At 45.3% G+C, this 23,071-nt stretch overlaps 1 protein-coding gene across 1 annotated transcript in view; it reads left to right on the forward strand.

The window, feature by feature from the left end:
• LOC119432490 (uncharacterized) overlaps positions 1-22,773 on the forward strand; it is a 28,574-nt gene extending 5,801 nt beyond the window's left edge. The window contains exons 3-5 of the mRNA XM_037699656.1: positions 92-445; positions 926-1,146; positions 22,629-22,773. Coding sequence (XP_037555584.1) covers positions 92-445; positions 926-1,146; positions 22,629-22,773 — 720 coding nt within the window. The remainder of the gene's footprint in view (positions 1-91; positions 446-925; positions 1,147-22,628) is intronic.
• Positions 22,774-23,071: the final 298 nt, after the last annotated feature.

Consider the following 23,071-nt stretch of genomic DNA (forward strand, 5'->3'; position numbering starts at 1 on the left):
CCCCTTTCTTATCTCACAACTGCGGTGAAGAGACAACGAGGACCTGCTTGTAACAGAAGTGTTTTCGGTGAAGCGGCTTTAACCCCTTTAGGCTAGTGGGCTTCTGAACATCGATTGTGTGGATGCTGGCGTGTTTCGCACATACTTTCGATTCGAAAAAAACAATATAGGCAGGTTGAAGACCGCTTTGCTGATACCGGACACCATTTACACTGCTCAGAGGATAACTGTGTCGGGAGAAGAGGCACTTTGCCTAACTTTGCGCAGGCTTGCGTACCCGAACAGGTTGAGTGATCTGGAGTGCCTTTTTGGGAGGCACTACTCTGTGATTTTAGTGGTGACCAACCATGTGCTTGGACACATTGAAAGCAACTTTGGGCACCTTCTCCGCGACGTCAACAACCACAAGTGGCTGGATCTCGCTGCCTTGCAAGAATTCTCGCACGTAAGCAACATGCATCCTAATTCGTACATTTGTCTGTTCAAGCAGGATTTTCCCATTGGATGATAGCATTTATGCAAAGCGCAGACTCGACTATGTCGGAGCTAGGGCATAGAATTATTTCATAGAACAGAGTATTCGAAATGTACACTTCATTATGTGTGCTAAGAAAATGTGTTAACTGAGACAAATGCGCTTCATCCTTATATACCAATTGTTTCTGTTCTATATCTTATTGTGTGGATTTGTGCGGTTGTGTTAGTGATTTTGTCTATCTTGTACTTGTGTAGCAAACGTATTGCGCTGACAATTTTTGGTTCCTGTACGACCCTAATTAAAGGAGACGCACGTTATTTTACCTAGAAATTTCACTCACTTCTTGCACAGGCCCATTTCCTAGCCTACTCGGCTAAGGGTCCGTATGGGTGCTCCTTAAAGTCTGACTGCTGATTTATTAAAATTTTCTTTTATTCCCACTTGCAGGCCGTTCATTCAAAGGGAGCGCCCCTCACCAACTGCTGGGGATTCATTGATGGCACGGCACGCCCTATATGCCGGCCTTCGGAAAACCAGAAAATATTTTTTTCTGGGCACAAGCGCACCCATGCCGTCAAGTACCAATCTATAATGTGCCCTAATGGAATCATTGCCCAGCTGAGGGGACCGTACTATGGCAGTCGACACGATTCAGGTACACGATTCAGGTACGATGAAAAGGAAGCTGGCGGCGGAGGAGGCCGTGCAACCACGGCTGCGTAACTGAGCGGCAACGACGTAGGGTGGGTCGGAAAGTTGGCATATGGCTGCGGCACACTCATAGGATTGGGTGGGGAGGTTGTAGGAGCTGCAGGAAGCGCTTCCGATATCTGATTGCGGATGGCTTGCTGTAGCGTTGGAGTCAAAGCTGCCGAAGGTGAGTCGCTGTGAGGCAGCAGCGATAGCTGCCTGGCCACCTCTTCACGAATAAAATATTTTATATGTTGCGATAGGGTCGAGTTGGGTAGAAGGTCGGCAGAAACCGCAATGCTCGAGACGGAATCGGCGAGCTGAATGTTTTGGCGAGCGATGGAACGTTGGCGGCGCAGCTCGTCAAAGCTCTGACATAGGTTAGTAAGGACGGATACGTTCGTTGGGCTTTTTGCCAGCAGCATCTGGAATGCGCCGTCCTCTATGCCCTTGAGGATATGCTTAATTTTGTCATCCTCTGACATGGTGGGATTTACCCGCTTGCACAAATCGAGAACATCCTCGATGTAGCTGGTGAATGTCTCTCCAGGCTGCTGTGCGCGCTGGCGCAGACGCTGTTCAGCGCGTAGCTTACGCACAGCGGGGCGATCAAACACTTCGGCAAAAAGGGTCTTAAATGCTGACCAGCTTGAAAAGTCTGATTCGTGGTTGAAGAACCACAGTTTGGCTACGTCGGCGAGGTAGAAGGACACGTAGGACAGCTTAGCCTGGTCGTCCCATTTGTTATGGGCACTTACACGTTCGTACGATGAGATCCAGGCTTCCACGTCGTGTTCGGCGGTCCCACTGAAAATGGGTGGATCGCGATGAAGAGGGACGCCGGCGCAGACGACAGTGGCAGCCGGTGGTGCAGGCGACGAAGTGGCTGGATCAGGCATAGTGCAGGGCGATCGCGTTGGTGTTGGCAGGGTTCGAGTGCAGGAGCTCCAGGACGAGGCGAAGGATCTCAGCAACCTCCACCAAATGCGACGAGGTTTATTGTCGTCGATAACGTTGTGGAACGCTAGGTACAGGTAGGCACTGCAAGGGCTGTTTGTAGCACGGGGTTCTCTCGCGATCACGGCACGGTCCTTCGTCTTCTTCAGTCGGCACATACCCAGGGGCGCCTCTGCTTCATTACAGCAGGAATATACCAGATGCTAAATATAGGTCATTTCAGAAATATTTACCGCAATGCTGAATGGATACAGGTTTTTCTTACTTCTTCTCGATGATTTTGTGCTGCACAATCCTTATAGAGATTAAGATTGTGCAGCACAATATTAATCGCGCACAACACAAGCACAATACCCACAGACATAATGCCCGTAAGCCAACTCCAGTACTTGCTGACAACTTTCTGTGGCAGTAAAGAAAAGCAGCTACGAAGCCAAAGTGCACACAAAAGCGCTCCTGAAAATTGGCCCTCATTCTCATCAGTGTTAGTTCAAGGTGTGAAAGGCAAAGCATGAACATCTTATATACAGCAACCAACATAAGACAAAATACACCACTCTATCGTATATATGACATCTTTCTGCTTTTGTCTTCCGCGTTTGAGCAAATAAGGAACAGTCATACGTGGAAGCGATCCTGATTCAGTATCTTTTCCAGGAAAGCAAAACCTTATTCAGGCGATACACTGGTCACGCAATACAAGGCTAATTGGCGCGACAACACATGCGGCTGCAAATAAGCTAACTTTAATGATGACTTCAAAAAGTAAAGCATGACACTTCTTGAGCTTCGCTACGCTTCATTCGTGCTCTTCGCAGAATGCTTTCCATGTTGATCTCGCCGTGCCGGAGCCGAATCAACGCAACGCAACTGCCGCACTTAAAGCACTGATAGAGAGCCACTCATTAGTATGGCCTGCGTTACAAAGTATCAAAATTTGGTTCGTGCATTCCCTAACAATATACATTCACGATGGAAAATACCGGGTGTTCAAAATTAAGTTCTACGGAATTTTTTTTAAAAATCGCCTGTCGCAGGTAGCCTAATGATTATCGTTGAGCTAGGTTATTCGAAGAGGCGTACATTAGTAGCACGACGATAATGGAAAACACAGTGTTTGTTATTAACGAAACAATGCCAAGTCGCATATAAATTTAGGCAATGCTCGTGATTGTCATGGTGCTCGAAGGATTTCAGCGCCAGATTTCTCTCCGATTTTGGCATGAAGCACCGGTAAGCTCTATCATGCACAAACGTAGTTTTTTTTTTTTTTGTTGAATGAGAATACGGAGTATTTCTTTAAGAAATGTTGACAGATACTAAGAAAACAAAGTCGAGGTTTTTCTAGAGTAACGTCAATTCTCGCAGTCATATTGCTGGTAACGTTATCTAAAGAACGCACTGAGCTTAGCAGAAGACCTCTTGTTTATGCGAACACTCAGATAGCAGCTTTACGTAGCTTTTACATGTTATCTTCGAGGTAGCCATTCTTCAGTTTTATCATCTTGAACGTCACTTTGGCATTGAGGAGGACGGGAGGCTTCTGGACCATGAAAGATCAAGACAGAATAAGTTTTCTTGCTGCCTGACATTAGGGGACAAATAGGTTGCCAAACGCAGCGCAAGCACATTGCAAACTAGAAGAAATGAAGCTTAATAGGGGGTAAAAGGTACATAAGCGTGGTTATCAATTGTAACCATCCGAATAAAACGCGTTAAGTGTGCCTGCCATCGGCATATCGCTAGCCAACAGATACCTGCAGCAGTGACGGGAAAGATTTTGGCACCTACATGACAGGCAGACGGGGTGGCGTAGGTATTGAGTTGGCTGTTGCAAGAGCTGTCGGTGACACACCTTCGATGGATGACGTCATAGGTTTCGAAGGGAGTGAAGGCGCCAAAGCATGTGACACACCTTCGATGGATGACGTCATAGGTTTCGAAGGGAGTGAAGGCGCCAAAGCAATACTTTGGCCCGCCGACTCGAAGTCACGGCAACCCGGTTCACGGTAGTTGTTCCTTTGTCCGCCGATCAGGTTCAGCTGAGAAAGTGGGCGGTTCTTTCGTCTGCAGCTGCGCCCCTTGACGGACGATCCGCTGCTAGATTCGAACAGGGAGGATGCATCGTTGCCCGAACGCTCGCGCTTCATATCTCTTCAGGGAACAGGAATTGCGTTCGGACGACTTCGTGACGTGAACGAGAGAAAGTGTGTTCGGCCGCCCCGATGGCAGTATTCGTCTTCTTCTTCTCTTTCAATACCTTTTCTTGTCTTGTTACCTTAACTTTGGCGCATACCCACTACGGGGGATTGGCCAAGAAGCAGGCGGTTTCAACTATGTTTATTGAAAATTTAACGAAAACCTAATGTTAATTGTTAATTTTGAGATAAAGCAATTTTGTCATAAAGAACTGCAATAATAGGAATAATTCATAATTCTAGAAATTCAGCAAGGTAATCTTTTTGTATCTCTAACGAATTTGTAAACTGTAAGAAAAGCATCCCTGTGAGTTTGTCCCAGTGAAGTCGCCCCAAAGGAGAGAACAGTTGGTTCAATATCTTTTCGCAAAGCTGGCGCGTGTCGTTGACGGAGTATACATCGCAGAATACTTGTGGTGCTATACCACCATGGCAAAATGCTTGTTCCTGAAACAAAACAAGAACAAAGAAATGAAAAGCGGGAAGAAATGCCAAAACGAATAAGCATTTTAACGAAATGACGCAATTTCTTTTCATTAAGTCTGCTCACTATCTTTAATTCTCTTAGTTTTTCCTTACCTCCTTCCTCCTCTTCCGTTTATTTTTATTTATTTTTTCACCTTATAATCATCTGCAGTAGCATCTCGGGCATTTCGCTATTCTCACATGTGTCCAGCTCCCGTTGAAGTATGGCTCACTGTGTAGAAAAAATGGTAACAGAATAATAAGCAATTAGGTTGATGCATTCCACAAGATGCTCAACAGTCGAGACAGTTGAATCGGTAAACAGCGAGTTCAAAATGTAGTAGCCCTTTTGTTTCCGGTTTGTCACGCTCCCGTTGTGGCAACAGCCGGTCTAGGCCTGCGTTATTTGGAGCGGGCAGTCAGCATGCGACCAACGAATTTTACCCTTCGCTAGACGTCATACACTCAGCGTCAGAATCAAAGAAAAGAAAAAAGGAACTTCACGCAGTCATTATTACTTAATTTCTTTTTATTTTAAATGAAGAAAATGGAAGGTTTACCCCGTTATAAGGCGGGTATCTCGAAAACTCCAAACACAACCCGGGTAAGAGAGAGAGGGAGAAAAAAATCGGGAAGAAGAACGACAAAAGCAACGTCTTTTATTTATTTCTTCACTTATTTAGTTTCTGTACAACCATGCGATGTTTCTCGTGAACTTGCCGTCTCTCTCTCTCTCTTTAGCTTCACCATGGCCCTTGCCATATGAAGGGTAGCAAACAGGACAAAGCCTAATTTACCTCCTCCCTTGCCTGCCTTTCTCTTAGGCCTGATGCCCGGCGTGTATGCGCTTGAATCGCGCGCATCGGCGTTGGTCGGGCCGTGGTAAGATTTATGGCAAAGCTTATAGGCTGCAGCCCGTTTCTGCCTAGGCAGCACATCTACTCGCGTGCATTGATTTGTAAACAATAACAATGCGAAATTTGAAAGGCACAGTCAACGGTCCGCTGATGTTCTCCTTCACATTCACGATCTTCAGACTAACATTTCTTATAACATCCGGCTTTTAGCAAATGATTATGTGATCTATAGGCCTTTATGTGACGATAACGAAGCGTGTATCTGCCAGAATGATTTGGATTGTGTTTTCGTATGGTGTAAAATGGTTAATGGGTCTGAATATTGTAAGGAACTTCAATGTAATAATCTTCATTCGAACGAAGTAATATTGTAATAGAACTTCAGCTATGGCATTTTATCATAAAAAATGTCATTGCGTCATTAAGCAACCCTGTAATTTATTTCGTAACTTCCCTCAAGTAATTGTCATGATTTATAGGTCTCGCTCGGACGATTCAAATATGTATAATTGATAATGGCACCAGCTGTGTCAACGGCTTCCTAAGATGAAATCACCTGCTACGACTACCTTACCTGTGTGTTAAAATAGGTAGATTATATCAGGTGCTTTTTTTAGAGCTAACAGAATTAAAAAAAAAGATCTGTGTGAATATAGCACAAAAGTCATCGAGCTTTATTGCTCGAAGATGCATTCATTGCACACATACAAAAAATAGCGAAGCAGAATATCCATAAACAATTGCTAATCGATGTGTCACTGATGACTTAGAGCATATATTGCAATTTGCGAATTGAATGAAGTGAATTGAAACAAATATTGAAGATTGCATTAATATTGAGATAAGCGCTGTCAAACTTGTGGCAAAAATGCACTTTGCTTCTACTTACCATTTTCTGACCAGTACGGTCTTTTCATGCATTGAATCTAAAAGCTAATTGGAATGCCAACGTATTTTGTCGCAGTTAAGATATTCTTATATTTCTGAAAATGCATTTGATAAGGTATGCCGTAAACTACTACCACATAAGCTTCGTCTAGATACATAGCAGGCTACTTACGTGGCTTGAGTAGTTTTGAAACTAACCGCTCCCAGTACGTTTCGATCAACAACACTGACTCACTGGTGTACCGCAAGGCACGGTACTTGGCCCTCTTCTCTTTCTTGTTTACATCAATGATTTGCCGTCCTACGTTTCCTCACATATTCATTTATTTGCTGACGACTATGTAATCTTTCGTAAAATAACAACTGCGAACGATATAATTATTCTGCAGAATGACCTTAACACTGTTGCAAGTTGGTGCAAGACATGGTGTATGGAACTAAACATTAAGAAGTGTAATTTCATGCATGTATCACGAAGCAATCAAGCGCCACACACTTAACTTCTTCACAACGTTTCCCCGAGACCCCGTGGCCAGCTACAAATACCTTGGTGTACATATTAGCAGTGACAATGCCTGGACTCACTGCGCTTACGTCGTAAGCAACACTGACATAACTTTTGGCTTTCGTCGTCGTAACGTCTCGCTTTCCCCATCTGCCTTAAAATTGATGCACTATAAAGCGCTAATACGTCCATAGTTGGAATACGCTGCGTCTGAAAACCTGTGACATACATTCTCTTGAAGTGGTCCAAATAACGCGGTCCGTTTCATTCTGTCTAATTATAACAGAACTGCCAGCATAACCGCCATGAAATTAAGTTTCAACTCACCTTCTCTCGCATCACGACGCAAACAACTGCGTCTCTGTCTTATTTCATAAAATTTTGCGTCACCCTGAGTTACACAACTAACTGCTTCAGTGACCGTAATAGATATACCGAAAGATTAGATCATGCTAGCAAGGTCGGCATACTTTCCTTGAAAACTAATTCCTTTTCACTATCATTTCTCTCACGCACATCTGACGAGTGGAATTAGCTTCCCGAAATGTTGCTATAATTGTAAACCATGAACTCTTTGAAAACGCATTAGCTAATATTGTATAAATATAAGCCATATTGTACCTGTTACATCTATGTTAAAAATCTTAATCTTACTTTATTTCGTTATGTTTTATTATGTACCTCGTGATAGCTAAGTTGTATGATAGAAACAATTTTTGTACCTGCTACTTCTAAAATAACCATGTTAATCATGCTTGATTTGTTATGCTTCACATGCTACTTTTATGTATATGTCTTCCGCTTGCCCTGATGGTATATCAAATAAATAAATAAATAAATAAATAAATAAATAAATAAATAAATAAATAAATAAATAAATAAATAAATAAATAAATAAATAAATAAATAAATAAATAAATATTTAGGAACGCATACATCGTAGCTGATGTCATCTTCAAAATTCGTGACAAGTAGATGTGCCTTGCGACTTCACGTCTGCAATCTGCAAATTGCAACATGCACCGTAAAAGAATTTCTTTAAAAGTGCACCCGCACAAAACACGAGGGGATGAACAAGTAAGATTGAACCGTGCATGCCATATGCACTTCTCGTAACATGGTCATGTGGCCCGACGACTCTCACGGCAAAATTCTCGAGGAGGTCCGGCGCAACGGAGCGACCAGCTGAGGTAACGGAGTGTCGAGAGGTGCTGTCACTGGTTAGCACAAATGCACGCGGTGGTGACGGAGCCGTGCTGCGATGCCAGATTCCTGCGGCCTGTTTGTATCGCAGGTCGTCAAAAGTACGACGCCAAGTAAGAGGAGACGCCGTGCCCATGATGTAATAACAGCTTGCATATGCACTGCAGAGCGAAAACGACATAATCGCTTGCACCAACATGATCGATGTTTTGATTGCTTTGATAAAACATTTCATAGGCTTAAAGGTTCCGGCATGTTTAAGATTAACTCGCAAGTCTCTCTAGATCTACTCCCGGTTATGGTCGACAGGTCTCAGTCACCGTACACGATAAGACAGATGGAAAAATTCAAATTGCTATTCGAAACACGTTATGTACAGAACTTTTTTTCTGGTTGTGCTAACGCTGCGGTTACTACTTTGTTTTTTGTACAGTATAGCAAGCAGGAAACGTAAGCAGAGCTATAGGTGGTTAGGTGAGCAGATTATTCTGATTTAGAAAAAAAGTTAAATTCTATGTTAACGAAAGGATGTAAAGGCCAAAACACGTAGTTGCTGGCAAATTTCAGCGTTGGGATAAGTTAGACAAAACGAAGCGTGAAGGCACGGAGAAACAAGAATACACGCCCACTGCACTCGATTATAGTAGATATCAGTGTACCTGCCATGTGTTAAAGGCAACGACAAGATGAAAGACTGGCTATTTGTTTGCCCGGGCACAAAGGTCTTCTGCGAAGTGTGGCCACGCTTCGGAGCGCGTCCCTCGTTTCTCGTCCTCTGGGTGGGAAGAAGTCAAACAAGCATCTGGTGGTCACGTAAGCGCTGTGGGGTGCTCGGCTAAGTATTGGGCGGTTTAAGCTTGATTTTTGGCAATAAGCTACAGAAGGCTGTACTGTTTTGGTTGAGCCCGTCCTCATGACGAATAGCTCGCCTGGCCAGGGGCGCTGCCGTTGGTTAGCTTCTGTCCCTCCTCATCAAATGCCTCTAGAAGCCTTTTTTCGTAGTGGAGTGAGCAGCATTCCGGTGGCGCTGGTACCTTTGAATGGTGGCTCCATTCGAATCAATAAGCCGCAAGCAATTCAGGCGGATCTTAAATCTGTGACGCATCACTACCTGCATATCACAGATGTTCGACAATTTGGACGAGGAGGCATCGTCTGCAGATCGCCAGATGAGGCATGTGTAGCAGATCTACTAAAATGTTCCTCGTTTGGCTCCATTAAGGTGAACCCTTTCATTCCACCTCATCTGGCATGCACGAAGGGAATAGTGCGTGGTGTGGACTCTCGACTGTGTCCGTCAGAAACACTGGAAGAGCTCTCTGCGGCAGGTGTTATTGCCATTTATCGGTGCAACCGCGTGACTGATAACGCACGTGTACTGACAGAATCTGTGATTGCCACGTTTGCGGGTACATCATGTCCTTCAGAATTGAAAATCTGGCCAGTAATTTTTCGTGCAGACCCTCTAGCATCACGCCCGTTACAATGCCGTAGTTGTTGGCGTTTTGGACACAGTGCGGGTGGCTGCAAGTCTAGCCCTCGTTGCTGCGTCTGTGGTGAGGGACATCCGGGCAATGAGTGCGTAACTCAAACGGAGAAGTGTTGCCTATGTGGAGGTGCGCATCAGGCTAATAATTCTGACTGGCCTTCTCGATCAGAAGAAATTCAAATTCTTGAAGTAATGGATAAAAGGCGTTGCTCCCGCAGAGAGGCTACTGTAGCCGTAAAGGAAAGATCACATGGTTACGCTGGTGTTGTGGCGCGGCAAACTGCTGCCATGGATTCAACCATTTCAGAAGCGATTGCAACCGCGGTAGAAAAGTCAATGGCTAAGGTCATGGAACGCCTCGCTGAAAGTGTGTCTGACTGTATATCGCAAATTGTGTCCGCACAATTAACTCAACCGCTGCAGGCAACTTGTGTACCTCTTCCTAATGTGGTACCCGAGTTCAACATGTCCAATTTGCCAATAGTCAGTACGGACAAGGAATCAAATATGGCTGATCCCAGTAACTTGGAGTCGGATGATGTATCGACTATGGATGTGGAGTCACGGGCCCCCAAACGTCGCGGGTCCCCCATTAATGTTGGCTCAAATTCTCGCCCCCATTCTAAGCATAAGAAAAGCCCTAATGGCGCCGAGTTAACAGACTCTATTTTGGAGAGAGCAATTGCCACTCCGGTGCTCTCGCCGCCCGAGTGCTGATGAGTGCTTCAGTGGAATTTTCGTTCTATACTTGCTGCTTCAACAGATTTACTTCATCTCACACATCAGTTTTGTACGGATATCATACTTTTACAAGAAACTTGGTTGTATACAGGAAAAAATTTTTCATTGCGAAATTATCGATGTTTTCGTTTGGAGCGTCCTACTAGAGGCGGAGGTATTGTAATATTTATTTCAACTAAATTTTGCCACATAACAAAGTTAGCATTCACGTTAATGGCCCCAGACAGCGACATACTTGCGGTAGAAATAAATTTGCCCGGATGTAGACCTTTCACAGTCGTAAATTCTTACTTTCCTGTTGGGGTCCAGAACAATAGTTCCTTAGATTCAATTATAGCAAATTGCGGAAAAGATATAATCTTAGCTGGTGATTTCAATTCGCACCATGTATCATGGGGATACAAAACGGATCAGTGTGGTAAACGACTGTGGGAATGGGCAGTAGATAATGGGCTTTCCTGCATGAACACTGGAGCCGTTACGTTTCTCCGAGGACAGTCTCGCTCTGTTTTAGACCTGACCTTCTCTGGAACAAATATTGTTGTATCTTCATGGTCAACGATTGAGTGCGCTACAAACAGTGACCACCTGCCTGTTGTTTTTGAAGTGGTAGGCCCGCTAACCTCTACGGAGCTTCATAAGAGAAGTTTTATTAATTATACTCGTTTTAATACTTGTTTGAAAACAGCGTATAATTCAATGAGACATATGAGTTGTATTCAAAAGGCTCATAGTTTATGTTCGGTATTGGAGGATTCTAAAAAACGATCTGAATTTGTAATTTGTTCGAGTAAAATCAATAGCCCTAGTAGATGGTGGAATGACGACTGCACTAGATAATTTAGGCGGAGGAAAGCTGCGTGGAAAAAGCTTCTATACAACCAGTGCCCAAAAAACTGGAATGATTACAAATACATAGCGGCCACCTTGAAACGTACAGTTTCAAAAGCGAAAGAAGAGTATAACATCAGACATTTTGATTTGTTGTCCCAAACACGCAACAGAGGGGCATTGTTCCGCTTTCTACGATCACTGAAGATGATTCAACCATCAATCAATGCAGACTCACTTGTTCTTACACCGAATGAAATTACTGAGTTCTTGGAAAAAATTGGCAAAGGGCTTGAGAGCTCTTTTCATCTTGTCTCCCTTGTCGGCCTTTATTGCTTGGCTCTGTGGACAATTTCGAAGAGGTGTCATTACCGGAATTGGCCTCAGTGGTTGTAAGTTTGCCCGCTGCTGCCCCAGGTCCGGATGGAGCTACCACCGCAATGATAAAAATTTTGTATAAGAAGCATCCTGATGTCTTATTGGCTCTAGTTAATCATTCTATTGAGAAGGCTTGGATACCATTGCAATGGAAACTCGCTAAAGTAATATTATTACTCAAAAATCAAGGTAGTGGATATACACTGGAGAACATTCGGCCTATTTCATTAACGTCAAACCTTGTTAAGCTAATCGAAAGAATAATAAATGTCCGAATCATGAAGTTCGTGAACACCACAGAACTAACTGCTCAGCCCTTTCCAAATTGGTTTTAGACCAGGCATGTCCATCTGGTGTGCGCACGCAGACATAGAAAGTCGAATTCATATTGCACGGCGCCACGGGCGATGTGCTGCACTGGTCACGCTAGATATCGCCAAAGCTTATGATAGCGTCGAGCATGCAATATTATTGGATAGAATGAGTGCACTAGATCTCACACATTACTTTATAAGATGGACAGCCGAGTTTTTGAGGGGGAGAGAATTTTTCTGTGTTAGGAATGACATCGCCTCTAAAAAGTTTACACAGACCAGGGGTGTACCTCAAGGGGCCGTTTTGTCGCCCCTATTTTTCAATATATTACTAAGTGATATACCTTGTCAGGCTGATGTAAACACATATGTTTACGCAGGTGATATTGCATTTTTCGCTTCTGCAGACGACATTCAGTCCCTTTACGGAAAATTGCAAGCTTATCTCATTACACTTGAAAAAATGGCTGGAAGGAATTCGCCTATATCTGAACGTTAACAAGAGTGCGGTGCTGGTCTTTCCGCTAAGTAGTCCAGTGTATTTAACTCTCTGTTATCAGAACAAAGTCATCCCCCAAGTTGAACAAACCAAGTACCTTGGGGTGATTTATGACAATAAACTCAATTGGCTACCACATATTGAGTATATTGCTAAAAAAGGGGGCCGTGCTCTCCGAATATTACGACGGCTGAGCAACAATATGTCTGGCATGCGAAGAGACACACTACTAATGATATACAGCATGTATGTCAGGCCAGTATTAGAATTTTGGTGTATTCTGTTCTCTGGAAGTGCCGCGTACAAAATTCGGCCCCTTGTTTTAATAGAACGGGATGTGCTCCGACTCTGCCTTGGCCTCCCCAAATTCGTATCGAACGCTGTGCTTTACCTGGAAGCGCGAGTGCCATCGTTAATGGCTAGATTCAGAATACTAACAGTCCAAACCTTTCTGCGACTGCACGAATCACCTTTCAGAAGACACCAGACAGTGTTTATAAGTCAGCCCACTTTATTTTTTAATGTCCACTGGCCCCGTTTTCACACGCCACAGGTGGTTTTTGCGCAGGCAATACTGGAGCCATTGAATGTTAAGTTCTATAATATAACTCCTGCAATGTCTACTACCCTCTCTCTAGAAATAATTTTTGATAACATCTACCGAAATAATGCAAAACATTTATCTTCACGAATTCTCAATGCCATGCTGGATGATCACTTGTGTCATATTCAGACCAATGCTATAATAGCTACAGATGCATCACAGAACCACGAAAAGGCAGGTGTAGGCATTTTTTCTCAATCACTAGATTGGTCCTATTCGATTAGACTTCCAGATTTTACTCCTATCTACACAGCGGAATTCTTAGCTGTGGTTTTAGCATTAAGGAAGTTCAACCCCTCTCATTCATCAGTTGCTATTATCACCGACTCACTCTCTCTATGTTCATCGCTTATAACGCGTAGGGACTCAAAAATTTTGCAAGAGTTGCATCTTTTAGCTCCGTCTCATTTGAGTTTTCCTTCGCTTAATTTGGGTGCCCGGGCACAAAGGTTTGCCTTTGAATGAGTGTGCAGATTCATTAGCAAAGGCTTCCCTGGGGGGTCCTTTAGTACCTGCCGTTCCCGCAACTTCCTATATCGCTGCCGCTAGGTTTAGGAGATTAACAATGATGAATGAGATATATAATTCTAAGGCATTTCTGCGAAAAAGTTCGGGAATAAATATCTCAAAACTAGTGTCAGCCTGTAAATGGAAATATGGTCCACACAGTAATTATTAAACACTAAATTAGTAATTTTTTTTAATTACTCGATTATGCATTTCAATTTTTGTGCAAGTAATGTCTGCCTCTTAGAGTAGAACAGCTCATGCTCTAGAATTGCGCTCTTTGCCACAGGCAACATTTCAAAATTTTTTAAGCGTTCGCTCAAACACCCAGTTTATAAGAACACACAAGTTTACCATTGTTTTCCCCATTCACAGGATCGAGAGCCCTACAGTCTTTAGCATGAGAATTTCTGGCAAAACGAGAGTAACACGAATTTCTGCTTCGAAAGGAAGAACTTGCCGTAGCGAAAAGAGAACTCGAATACGACGAGAGGCGTCTCATGTTTTAAGAGGAAAAACACAGGTATGTGAGAAATCTTCATCTACGAGTTTGTGCTAGTTATTGCATTCGAAATGTTACTCTAGTTTGAATGTACACTTACCAGCATCTCATTAGTGCCACATCATAATATCCAGTTTTATTCCATTTATTCCTGCATATAAGGCCTACACGCTTTGGCACAAAAGTAGTCTGTTCAGTACCAGAGAGAGAGAGAGAGAGAAACGAGAAGGGAATGGTAGGGAGGTTAACCAAGGACGTGCCCGGTTGGCACGTCCATTCCATGTAATGGGATGGTTACGTCCCATTCTACCTTTCCGGCGTCGCCCATCTTTGGTTCCGGAACCATGAGGCTGACTTTACCACCTGGACAGCTTTCCGAACGACACTTCAGGAGGTCTTTGGTCGCCCTGCTGTGCGCAAACTTCGAGCTGAACAACAGCTTCGCTGTCGTGCCTGTCGTAAAGGTTTCGCCCTAAAGGGCGAAACCTTTAATAGCTACATTGAAGATGTAGTTGATATTTGCCGGCGTATCAACCCAGATATGACCTAAGATGACAAGATCAAGAACATCTTGAAAGGCATAGAAGATGACGCCTTCCAAATGCTCTTGGCGAAGAATCCTCAGACGTTCAACGACCTCCTGACGCTTTGCCAGAGCTATGAAGAGCTACGCAAACAACGGCTTTCTACCCGCCAAGCTCTCGCTCCGGACGTCGCGCTTTCAGCTCTGAGTGACGGTGTCAGTGCTACTTGCAGTTAAGAGATCATCGACCAAATCAAGCAATTTGTACGAGAAGTGGCACGCCAACTCTCTTCTGCCAGCCAGTCAAGCGTCAGAGTCGCCCTTGTCTCCCGATCTCCGTCAGGTGATACAGGAACAAGTCGCTAACGCCGTCCCACTTGCTCATCAACCGCCTCCTACACCTGTTCCACTTACGTACGCTGCCGTTGTCGCGAATCCAAGGCCCCCGTCTGCAGCTATTCAATCGCGACCTACCAGCGCCTTTCCCTCACCTCCGCATTTAGCTGCAACATATGCCCCTACAAGCAGCTACTGGCCGCCACAGCAGCCTGTGCGCCCACCTCGCCAATATCTCCACCAATCTCAGCCCACTGCTGTCAATCCATGGCACACCCACGACAACCGCCCTATCTGTTATTCGTGCGGCATGCCTGGACATGTAGCACGGTTTTGCCGCCGGCGCGGATGGTATCCTTCAGATTCTCCGAGGGCGCAAAGCAGCGGCTTCGACTCTCCGTTCCGTTCCGCTCCTGCCGCTCAGCATTTCGAAGCCTCACCTCCTTCCTCCCGCACCTTCAATACTCGTAGGTCTCCGTCGCCCCATCGGCGTTCTTTGTCGCCGCTTGTCCGTCGCCCTGAAGCTATCCGAGAGGAAAACTAAGGAACGCAGTTCCGGAGGCAAGAACTGCGATCTCAACGAACTCCACAAGCCCTAATTTATTTCCTGCGAACGTCCTTGAAGTTTATGCAGAAGACATTGCCGTTCATGCGCTTGTAGACACGGGAGCAGCAATATCAATGATTTCGAACCAACTTCGTCTTCAACTAAGAAAAGTCGCGTCGCCATATTCTGCCGTTTCATTACGCACCGCAAGCGCTGCGCCGATTGAACCCTTAGGGAAGTGTACCGTGCGTGTTGTTGGAACTTTATACCAAGTGGAGCTTTATAAGTGACCCGCCGTGGTTGCTCAGTGGCTATGGTGTTGGGCTACTGAGCACGAGGCGCGGGATCGAATCCCGGCCACAGCGGCCGCATTTCGATGGGGGCGAAATGCGAAAACACCCGTGTACTTAGATTTAGGTGCACGTTAAAGAACCCCAGGTGGTCCAAATTTCCGGAGTCCCCCACTACGGCGTGCCTCATAATCAGAACTGGTTTTGGCACGTAAAACCCGATAATTTTTTAATGAGCTTTATAAGTGGAACTTTATACCGTGTTGAGTTTGTTATTCTGCCTCGCTGCTCCCATGCCATGATTTTAGGTTGGGACTTTGTCATCTCATCATGCCGTTATTGATTGTGCCCGTGCGGGACTCGCTCTGCCGCCAATCGGCAACCATGCTTTTGAAGATACTGACGACGCTTCCGGTCGTGCGTTCGTCACCCGCCGACACCGAGATTCCTCCATACTCTGCCGCACTTTTACCCGTTTCCTGCGATGGGTTTCCCAACTCCACAGTTCTTTTCACGCCGTCTAAGCTTATGGCTCGCCGTCATCCCTTCTTGCTTCCTTTTGCCCTTCTTGCCATTCGACAAGGTTCCAGCGCACTTTATGTCTCAAACCTGTTTCCCTGCCCTGCTAGCCTGCTCCACGATGAGTGTCTTGGTTATGCTGACGAAATCGAACCAAGCTTCTTTATGATGTGCCTGACGACCCGGCTTCGCCTCAGGTTGACGCTATGGCCCTTCAAGTTTTTCCTTCGCTGCCGCCGTGTGACCCTACATTGTCCAGGTGTATTGATCCCAACCTCACTCCCGGTCAGCACGCCCAGATCGTCAATCTCCTTGACCGCTTTCGCACGTCATTCGACCTACAACAATCTCGCTTAGGCCGTACTTCCACTGTTGTCCATCACATCGACACCGGCTACCATGCGCCCTTACGCCACAGGCCGTATCATGTATCCGCCACTGAGCGTAGCGTCATCGCTGAGCATGTTGGAGACATGCTCCAGCGCGGTGTCATACAACCTTCGCACGGTCCCTTGGCTTCTCCTGTAGTGCTGGTCAAAAAGAAAGATAGCACAATTCGCTTTTGCGTGGACTACCGGCGCCTTAATAAGATCACCCGCAAGGACGTTTATCCACTACCCCGTATTGACGACGCACTAGACTGCCTACAGGGCGCCGAATTCTTCTCATCTTTAGACTTACGATCCGGGTACTGGCAAGTACCAGTGGCTGAGTCAGACCGTCCAAAGACGGCCTTCATCACACCTGATGGTTTATTTGAATTCACCGTGATGCCATTTGGCCTGTGTAACGCGCCTGCCACATTTGAAAGAATGATGGACAACATATTTCACGGCCTCAAATGGCAGATATGCCTGTGTTATCTGGACGACATCGTTATCTTTTCACCGGACTTTCCTTCCCACTTACTTCGACTTGAACGCGTCCTCAAATGCATCGCCGATGCTGGCCTCCAGCTTAACCTGAAGAAGTGTCGCTTCGCCGCCCGGCAGCTGGTAATCCTCGGCCATGTCGTGTCGAAAGAAGGTGTACTCCCTGATCCGGCCAAACTACAAGCTGTTGCCCAGTTTCCACGACCACAGACCTTGAAAGAACTGCGCAGCTTCATTAGGTTAGCGTCATACTTCCGCCATTTCATCCGCAATTTCGCCAGCATCATAGCACCTTTAACGCAGCTTCTTCATGGTGGCCACAACCTTTCGACCTGGTCACCGGATTGCGATGCCGCGTTCACAAAGCTGCGTCGTCTCTTGACGTCTCCTCCAATCCTGCGCCATTTCGACCCAAGCGCTCCTACTGAAATCCACACGGATGCCAGTGGCGTCGGCCTTGGTGCCGTTCTCGCTCAGAGAAAGGCTGGCTTCGATGAGTACGTCGTCGCCTTCGGCAGTCGTGCACTCACTAAATCAGAATCGAACTATTCTGTAACAGAAAAAGAATGCGTCGCTATAATTTGGGCCATAACCAAATTCCGTCCGTATCTCTATGGCCGCCCATTTGACGTGATAACTGATCACCATTCGCTGTGCTGGCGGTACGGAAGGATAGTATCCATTGTGGAAAAAGGTTCGCGTCCGTACAGTAGAAAGAAGGGCGAAAATCCCGTGGTAGTCTGTGTGGCGGTATTGTAAGCGTAGGTCAGCAATGGTAGAACATGGTCCCATTTGCTTTGGTCGGATGCAACGTACATGGCCAGCATGTCACCAAGAGTGCGATTAAAGCGCTCGGTCATGCCATTGGTCTGCGGATGGTATGCAGTAGTGGTGCGATGAATGATGCTGGCATTCTTTGAGGAGAGCCTCGATGACGTCGGAGAGGAAGACGCTGCCTCTGTCACTGAGTAATTCCCTGGGAGCTCCGTGGCGAAGGATGATGCGGCGCAGGAGAAACCAGGCGACGTCGCGTGCGGAAGCGCTGGGCAAAGGGGAAGTTTCCACATAGCGCGTAAGATGGTCGATGGCCACGATTACCCAGCGGTTGCCGTCGGATGTGAGTGGCAGAGGTCCATAAATGTCGATGCCTACTCGATCAAAAGCACGTGCTGGGCAAGGCAAAGGCTGCAATGGAGCGGATGAACGATGAGGAGGATCTTTGCGGCGTTGGCAAACGAGACAGGAGCGGACATAATGACGGATGAATCGATACATCCCCCTCTAGTAGTAACGAACGCGTAGACACGCGTATGTCTTAAGTACACCTGCATGCGCGCAGTGGGGGTCGTCGTGGAGCGCCGCACAAATATCCGAACGTAGATGCCCAGGGATGACAAGCAACCATTTGCGGCCGTCCGGGAGGTAGTTACGACGGTACAAGAGCCCGTCGCGAATGGAGAAGTGGTGTGCTTGGCGACGTATTGCGCGATTGGTAGTGGTTGGCGATGGGGTGGATAAGAAACTCAGCATGGACACAATCCTTGGGTCCTTCTGCTGCTCCAGAAGAATGTCCGTGGCAGCAAAGCAAGGGAAGACTCGTACAATGAGGCCTTCGGGGAGCTAACCTCATCTGTGAGTGGCGAACGAGACAAGGCATCCGCATCCGAGTGTTTTCGGCCAGAACGGTACAGCAATCGAATGTCATACTCCTGCAGTCGAAGCGCCCATCGAGCCAGACGACCGGATGGTTCTTTTAAGGACGAATCAAGTGCAATCTTTTATGAGTTCACACATGTTGATTGACGCACAGACACTTTATTATTTATTATTATTCCCATTCCAGTGCATGCAGTCCTCGCATTCACTTCCCTTCCCTTGACACCCATTCTGCACCTCCAATGAACCACTTCATTATCTGTTCTTTGCCTTACATGGCCTGTCCAGCTGAATTTCTTCTTAATGTCAACTAGTACATCAGCTACCCCTGTTTGTTCAGTACCAGAATTAATGTTCTTTGCCTTACATGGCCTGTCCAGCTGACTTTCTTCTTAATGTCAACTAGTACATCAGCTACCCCTGTTTGTTCAGTACCAGAATTAATGTTCTTTGCCTTACATGGCCTGTCCAGCTGAATTTCTTCTTAATGTCAACTAGTACATCAGCTACCCCTGTTTGTTCAGTACCAGAATTAATGTTCTTTGCCTTACATGGCCTGTCCAGCTGAATTTCTTCTTAATGTCAACTAGTACATCAGCTACCCCTGTTTGTTCAGTACCAGAATTAATGTTCTTTGCCTTACATGGCCTGTCCAGCTGACTTTCTTCTTAATGTCAACTAGTACATCAGCTACCCCTGTTCAGTACCAGAATTAATGTTTTTGAAATGCACCCACAGTCGTTGTTTATCGCTGTTTAAAAGAACTAGTTTTTGGGCAAGTAGGTGCTTTTCTTGCTGCTAAGTACAAGAGCACGAAGGAATCGAAGAAATGACACAGAGAAGCGCCACGACATGCTCTTCTACATTGTGCTAAGTACATGTATAGTAAGTCAATATTGACTGTGCACTTAATCGTTTGCAAAATAGCTATCGCTGTCCACTAGCATATGGTGGGATTTCATTATTCATTGCTTTTCACCAAAACAGGTGCGAAGAGGAGTACAGAAGAGAAAGGCAGTGGCTGATGGAACGTTTGGAACGCTAGGAAAGGATGCGAAATGACCCAACATCCTAAAAGGTTGCGAAGAATGCTGATGTATTTGATTTGTGAAATACATTGCGCAACAGCTTTCTATGGTGTGTCACTGAAATAGTGTTTTCATGCCAATTCACCAAACATACCTTGGACCAACTCTTTCTCAGTAGCTACCTGCACATCACCTTAATGTGCAACTTTTTTTAATACTTGCTAAGAATTTCATCAGCCTCATTTTATTTCCACTGCAGTACGATGGCCTCTTCCTACGATTTTCATTTACACCACTCTTGGATTAGCGGATTCGAACTTAAGCGTGCACATTCCCCGACTTAATAACAGCACCTCATTCTATGCCGTCCTCGCATGCACTTCCCTTCCCTTGACACCCATTCTGCACCTCCAATGAACCACTTCATTATCTGTTCTTTGCCTTACATGGCCTGTCCAGCTGAATTTCTTCTTAATGTCAACTAGTACATCAGCTACCCCTGTTTGCTCTCTAATCCTTGATTACGTAATGCCTACATAACTGCTCATTACTGGATCAAAAGGATTTTCGTAATTTCTGAAAGGCATATAGAGAGGCTGGTTGTACTGCGCAGATTTGTATGAACGAATCAAGTGCAATCTTTTTTGCGTTCACAAATGTTGAGCGACGCACAGACACTTTATTATTTATTATTATTTGCACGTGAGATAGTCCTCCAGACACGGAGGCCATACACCAAAGTATTCATAAACCTGTGAACCATATACACAGGTGTGGCAGTTTGCAAGTATGCCGGTCACTTTGTACATGCGAGGTACATTTTGGACAAACACTTTCTGGGTTTTTTTTGAAATCAAGAAATGCAAACAGCCCGACAATCTTGCCAAAGCCCCACTCGACGGCCTGTCTCACCGAACTCATAGATTTGTTAGAAGCTTGCTGCGCATCAGTGAGACAAGTGCCACCATACGGCTTCTGCAAAAGGGCCATCAAGGGATATGCTGGATCACCGTAGAGGTAATAATGATGCCCCTTCACAAGCCTCTCCAGCTGCGGGTAGGTGTTGCTCCTTCGCAGTATGCCTAGAACGGTAAACGAGGCAAAAATGTGTTCACGTCGCAATGTTAACAATTATGTAGTCTTATTCTTAACAAAGCACAGGGGCCATTAGAAGATGGATTGTTAAGAACAATGCACGCTTCGTAAACAAGGAAAATGCCTGGCGACAATGTTTGAACCAAAGTGACTTAGCAAAAACCAGTCGCCATATAACATTGACTGTGTGATTTTCCCTTGTTAGCAAATATTCAGTTCTATGGGTCTGAATACATTTTTGTCTATCAACTCACCATAACGACTTGGTGGTGCTGGCGACAACTTGAGTAAGACTCTGGTGCCCGATTTATCCTTCAACAACTACTGTTTCCTTTTTTTAAATGTGAAGCATTCGTCAGCGGAAATTTTTCATTTCGACAGTATTTGTCTATCTAGCCACCTACGTCTTGGTGCTTTCTAGGTCGTTTCGTTAAGTTGGTATGCAGGTATGTACGAAAATTGGCATAGTATAATCAAGGGTGTATCACGAACATAAATGATAGGTCATGATATGATTATCATGATACGTGTGTCATGTAGGTCATGAAACAGCCGCCTACGTCTTGTGCTCTCATGGTTGTTTCGTTAACTAGGTAGGTACCAAAACTGGCATAGTATGACAAAAGTGTATCATGAACATAAATGATAGGTCACGGCATGCGTGTCATTTAAGTCACGAAAGAGTTGCCTATGTCTATGTGCTCTCATGGTCGTTTCGTTAACTTGGTAAGTAGCAAAACTGTCATAGTATGGCAAGAGTGTATGATGAACATAAATGATAAATCATGACATGAATATCATGATACGTATGTCATGTAGGTCGTGAAACAGCCGCCTACGTCTTGCGCTCTCATGGTCGTTTCGTTAACTTGGCAGGCTCCCCGCGCACTTCTTCGCATAACATCCATTATCACTGGGCGATGGATCTGCCGGCTCTTTTTTTATTGTTTTTTCATTAAACAAAGCACGTTGTTCAATTGCTGAGAAAAAAAGTACCTGAATCGTGTCGACTGCCATAGTACGGTCCCCTCAGCTGGGCAATAATTCCATTAGGGTACATTATAGATTGGTACTTGACGGCATGGGTGCGCTTGTGCCCAGAAAAAAAGATTTTCTGGTTTTCCGAAGGCCGGCATATAGGGCGTGCCATGCCATCAATGAATCATCCCCAGCAGTTGGTGAGGGGCGCTCCCTTTGAATGAACGGCCTGCAAGTGGGAATAAAAGAAAATTTTAATAAATCAGCAGTCAGACTTTAAGGAGCACCCATCGGACCATTAGCCGAGTAGGCTAGGAAATCAGTCTGTGCAAAAAGTGAGTGAAATTTCTAGGTAAAATAACGTGCGTCTCCTTTAGTTAGGCTCGTACAGGAACCAAAAATTGTCAGCGCAATACGTTTGCTACACAAATACAAGATAGACAGAATCACTAACACAACCGCACAAATCCACACAATAAGATATATGACACAGAAACAGCTTGGTATATAAGGATGAAGCGAATTTGTCTGATTTAATACATTTTCTTAGCACACCTAATGAAGTGTACATTTCGAATACTCTGTTCTATGAAATAATTCTATGCCCTAGCGCCGGTATAATCGAGTCTGCGCTTTGCATAAATGCCATCATCCAATGGGCAAATCCTGCTTGAACAGACAAATGTACAAATTAGGACATGTTGCTCACGTGCGAGAATTCTTGCAAGGCAGCGAGAACCAGCCACTTGTGGTTGTTGACATCGCGGAGAAGGTGCCCAAAGTTGTTTTCAATGTGCCCAAGCCCATGGTTGGTCACCACTGAAATCAGAGTACTGCCTCCCAAAAAGGCACTCCAGATCACTCAACCTGTCCGGGTACGCAAGCCTGCGCAAAGTTGTGCAAAGTGCCTCTTCTCCCGACACAGTTATCCTCTGAGCAGTGTAAATGGTGTCCGGTATCAGCAAAGCGGTCTTCAACCTGCCTATATTGTTTTTTTCGAATCGAAAGTATGTGCGAAACACGCCAGCATCCATACAATCGATGTTCAGAAGCCCACTAGCCGAAAGGGGTTCAAGCCGCTTCACCGAAAACACTTCTGTTACAAGCAGGTCCTCGTCTCT

Source organism: Dermacentor silvarum, chromosome 11 (assembly GCF_013339745.2).
Source record: "Dermacentor silvarum isolate Dsil-2018 chromosome 11, BIME_Dsil_1.4, whole genome shotgun sequence".
In the NCBI taxonomy this organism is placed as follows: domain Eukaryota; kingdom Metazoa; phylum Arthropoda; class Arachnida; order Ixodida; family Ixodidae; genus Dermacentor; species Dermacentor silvarum.